The sequence below is a fragment of the Diadema antillarum genome, unplaced genomic scaffold (assembly GCF_040938485.1).
Source record: "Diadema antillarum isolate AM-2024a unplaced genomic scaffold, OU_Dant_1.0 scf00000010, whole genome shotgun sequence".
NCBI lineage: Eukaryota > Metazoa > Echinodermata > Echinoidea > Diadematoida > Diadematidae > Diadema > Diadema antillarum.
In genome coordinates, this window is record NW_027270899.1 from 2529801 (window position 1) to 2534746 (window position 4946).

The 4946-nt window shown below is 38.9% G+C and overlaps 1 protein-coding gene across 1 annotated transcript; it reads left to right on the forward strand.

Annotated features, from left to right (window-relative positions):
• The first annotated feature begins 2394 nt into the window (after positions 1–2394).
• On the forward strand, positions 2395–3366 carry LOC139720222 (uncharacterized). Its single transcript, XM_071631592.1, has one exon. The coding sequence runs from the start codon at positions 2395–2397 to the stop codon at positions 3364–3366; it is 972 nt and encodes a 323-aa protein (XP_071487693.1).
• Positions 3367–4946: the final 1580 nt, after the last annotated feature.

Below are 4946 nucleotides of genomic sequence, written 5' to 3' on the forward strand. Positions count from 1 at the left end.
TATTTTGGTGGATTTATTAAATTCTGAATTAAAGAATTGTTATGTTGGATATAAAAGGTCAAATAAGTTGTCTTTCATCTTCTTAAAACTAAATGTATATCATTTAGTAATACTCTGAATAGTCTCCCTAATAATATAAAAACAGATGATATAGTTATAGATGAAGTTTTATCAATGAAGTTTTTAGGTTTGGTTATTGATAATAAACTTTCTTGGAAGTCTCATATTGATAGTATTTGTCACACCATATCTCGAAATATTGGTGTCATTAATAGAGTCAAATGTTATTTCCCCACTCCCACCCTTTTAATGTTATATTCAGCTTTAATTTTACCTTATTTTGATTATGGTATCATAGCTTGGGGGAACACACATCCAACCTATCTCGACAGACTGTCTCGTCTCCAGAAAAAAGCTCTTCGAATAAATTGTCATGTATCTTAGAGAGCTCACACCGATGTTTTACTTTTTTTGTAAACAAAATTTTAAAGATAACCGATATTTATCATTATTGTCTTGGCCAATTTATGTATAAACTCTAGTAATTTGTTGCCGACTGTTTTTACCAGCATGTTTGCGACAAACCGCTCGTTCCATAAATATCCGACTCGTCACTATGATGAATTCCATCTGCTTTTGACTAGAACTATGTTCACACAATCTATATTGCATTTGCTGGACCTAAATATTGGAACAACCTTTCAAACAGTTTAAGGGCATCTCAAAGTTTAAGTTCTTTTAAGAGTAATCTGAAGAAAAATATTTTGAACAGTTATAAGAATTTATCTAAATATCATTGTGAAAATCAATGTTTTGTATATTAATCTCATGAAATTGAAATATTGTGTTGATTCTTTATTGGTTGCAAAGAAGTGTAAAATCCAACCTTATATTCTGTTGAAATCACAACTACGCGGCTCCATTCATCCACTACATTTCGTCTTGTTATAGTCTTCTTCTATTTTTTTTGTATTTTATCTTTACTCCACGTAATAAGTTTTTCTCTCTCCCTCTCTCTCTCTCTCTCTCACATAGACGCACACACACACACTCTCTCTCTTTCTCTCTCTCTCTCTCTCTCTCTTTCTTTCCTCTCTCTTCCGGCAAGGCAGCGACTTAGTGTATAGGGATTTGTTCAAGGTTTTTTTTTCGGATTAGTTAGTTTAGTTATAGGTCTTTTTGTCTTAGTTTCTTTGTTTCATCCTTTTTCAATGTATATATCAGTCAATCGATCATATTATTTCTTGTTTTACGTGTGTGTGTGGGGGGGGGGGGATGCACCCTACCAGCCCAGCTTTTTAGCATTCCTCCTCATTTCCAACATTTTCGTATGCTTACAAATTTTCTGTAAACTTATCTTTTATTTCGTATTTTGATGAAATCTATGTACTTGTATTAAATTTCTGTAATATATTTGTATGTTTCTGTTGGAAATGAAAGATAAATGAATTAATGAATGAATGAATATACAGACTGCCAGGTTTCTGCACGGAACGGGTTAATTACAATGTGGAATTATTATGTCTTGTTAATATTTTTTTCCACAATCTGACATGACAATTGTGCATGTATGTTCATATTAATCGAAATTTGCTGTACAATTCGCGGGTGGGGTGAGTTTCTAGGAACTTTGCGTAATTCACAAAGTGTATATAGAATTTCACGGCCATGGACTGTTTGAGTGATATGACAGACATATCCAAACACGCGACATTAGTGAGTTAATCATTCAACAGGAATGAGTTGGCTTGCTTTCCCATCGCTATGTCTTCACACGCTTCATTTCTATTTTTGATGACAGTGTGTAGATCGACTTTGTACTTTATCGGTTAAGATAACTGATGATTTTTGTGACCACTGATCCACAGTCGGTTCTAGACGGCGAACAGAATCAAAGCAGATGGCATTTTCACAGAGAAGATATCATCAGATAACATTATATTTCACTAATGGATATTGACTAGTGTTCTCTTGGCACCCACAAAAAGCAATAAGTGAGATTTGACGGCAACATGCCTAGGTGAGAATGTATTTTCCGCCGCGAGGTTTTTGAAGTAGACACGAATAAATTACCGCCTAGATCTCACCGGGTGAACAAACTTTTCAAGTTATGTATATCATTACCATCGCGTGATCTTTGGCTATTGTCCAAGATTGCTGCAACACGGAGTGGACGAAATGCCGAGGATCACTGATTAACACTGTTCAATGCACGTATCAGGTACTGAAAGAAAGTAGTGTGATATGGGGTTCCTTTAATCACTGCATCACTGTCTTGTTGGATCCAGAGCGCATTCTCCCGCCAGACATTATTCTTTCTTTTTTTTCCTCTGTCTCTCTCTCTGGACGTGACGGGTTATGAGGCCTCTACATTAAACAGTTAAACTGGTTGTAATGGATGTCCATAACATTGTCCTGTCTGTTATGTTCGGCATCCTGGCCTTAGTCGGACTCGTCGGAAATGCATTTCTCATCTTCTCGATGACGCTTTCGAAGAAGCTGCGCACAACCACCAATGCCTTCGTCTTTGCACTGAGCCTGTCCGACATCCTCAACTCGACCACTTTCGTTGTCCAAGTCGTAGCCCTGGCAGGCGTTCGAAGTGACGTATTCCTCAAAGTTTGCGCCGTGGCTGGCCCAGCGTCAACCATCTTCATAGGAACAAGTGCCGTACTCCTCACATTAATTGCGATCTGTAGATTCATCCTCATCACCAGATCTACTTCTCTATTCAGTCACGTGTTCTCTCCGCGCCTTCTGGCTGGAATGATAGCCATTGCATACCTCTTTCCCACCATCGGGGTAACTCTCTCCGTTGTCCTTGGGCTGGCGTCTGCGGGCCTGAACGAGGACACAATCTGCACCTTTTACGATAGCAGTATTTTCAACAATGTCTGTGCAGGCATCATCATGGTGTGTCTCGCTATTGTGTGTTTCTGCTACTTGAAGATCTATATATTTCTCCGGCGACACTTCAAACAACTGCGCGATATTACAGGTACTCCTGGGACCGGAGGCGCTGACAATGTGGCGAGTAACTCGCCCACACCTAACCGCATAGTGGATCGAAAACGCAACCTTGAGGTAGAGTCCAAAATCAATAAGAACATGGTTATCGTTGTATGTGCGTTTGTAGCGTGTATGCTTCCAATGTCCATCTGCCTGTTCTTCAGTGATGACCCCATCCTTGGGGCCTACTGCTTTGCAGTCATGAGTGCTTCGAGCTGCTGTAACCCCGCCCTCTTCGGCTGGAAACATCCAGTCTTCCATCACGTGTTTAGGTGCATCTTGAAAGGGGAACTACGGAACATCGAAGAACCTGCCACGTGGTTAAGGAAGTTTTGTCACCGGTCCGAGTTTTCCTGAAACTTGCTGCGGGCATCGACTCTGAATTATGACGTCACGTTGTAAGGAGTATCAATCACGTGACCGTAGCGAAATGATCTCTGCTGAAACAGACCACTCAGTCTCATTTCTATCCTATTTCACTAACATTATGAACTACAATTGTACATCGAAACTAACGATGAACCGAAAATTGAGGCAGACTCCGACCAGATCTACTTTGTAAGATAAGCCAGTTCACAGTTCCAATCTGAGCATGTGCAGATAAAGGTCATTTCACACCTTCTCTTGAAATGGATTTGCAACTGAGGTATTCAAAATCTAGAAAGGACTTCATGACAACTGTATCATAAATGAACCTGGTGCGGATTGGTATTTACAGGTTTCTTTTCAGCAACATTAACAAAAGCCATTCATGCAGATCTGACATGTAAATTACCACTTCCTGCATGGCAGTTTTCAACTGCTCTTCTTGAAGACTACTCCATGATTTGCTAAGTCTGTGGTTGGAGAGGTCATTACAGACTAGTGCTTACTGTGAACGGGATTGTAGAATAGGCATTCAGGATGTATTTTAAAACGTGGCAAGATGAATGCAGATATTGTTAGGGAGAGAGATTATAGTTTCTGAGGGTACCCTTATCCCAGAATTGTCCCTAGCATCAGTTGAATTGAACTTAGGATTGATTTCAGAGCCTGGTGAAACAGATCCAAAGTAAACCCTAGGAAAAAAAAAACCAACAACTACTAGTCATTGATTGCATATTCGTTAAACTTTGGCAATTTGTTTGACATTTTGGATCAAAATTAATGTACTGATGATCATGATTTATCTGCTCTTTTTGCTGTATGACATCAACTCATAAGAATTAAAGGCTTCATTCAGTAAGTATCTGATGATCCCAAACCCACAAGTTTTTACTCCTATGAACTATTTGTAAGGAAAAGGTAATGTCTACAGCAGTGTCATAGATTGGTTTACAGGAAACTGTACCGTGGGTTTTGCTCTAGTAATGCAATCTTAACAACAGGAAGGCAAAAATGTCTAGATAAGTCTCATTCTAAAAGAAATCTGTTAAAGGCAATCTAAAACACAAACTATGGTTGGTGGTTTTTTTTTCGTATAGTCACCATCTGTACAAATTCCCTTGTAAGATCACAACTGTTAGTCTACATTTCGGAAATGTAAGGTAGTGACACTATACCACCAGGATATATGCTTACCTAGTTCAATTTTCATTTCATTTATTAAGTTTCCACACTAATTATACAGTATTGCATTAACAACATCCATCAGTGACACTGTCAAGTAGCACATGAATTCTAAGATCAGTATTCACAAATAACAATTATATGACAGTGATATGGTAGTGATAGAATTAACTTATGACAAAAAAAAAAAAATAGCCATAGCACAGCTTTATCCTCTGCATTGAAAATAGCTCTCCTATATATTTCCGGAGTCGGAGGGGGCATCACCCCCCACCCCCCACTCCACTTATTCTGCGTAATAAACAGGAATACATTTGAATCCCCCACTTTTTCACCCCGGAAGTGGCACTTGAAAACGTGGAAATTGCGGTTTAAGTTCTTTTTTCGGG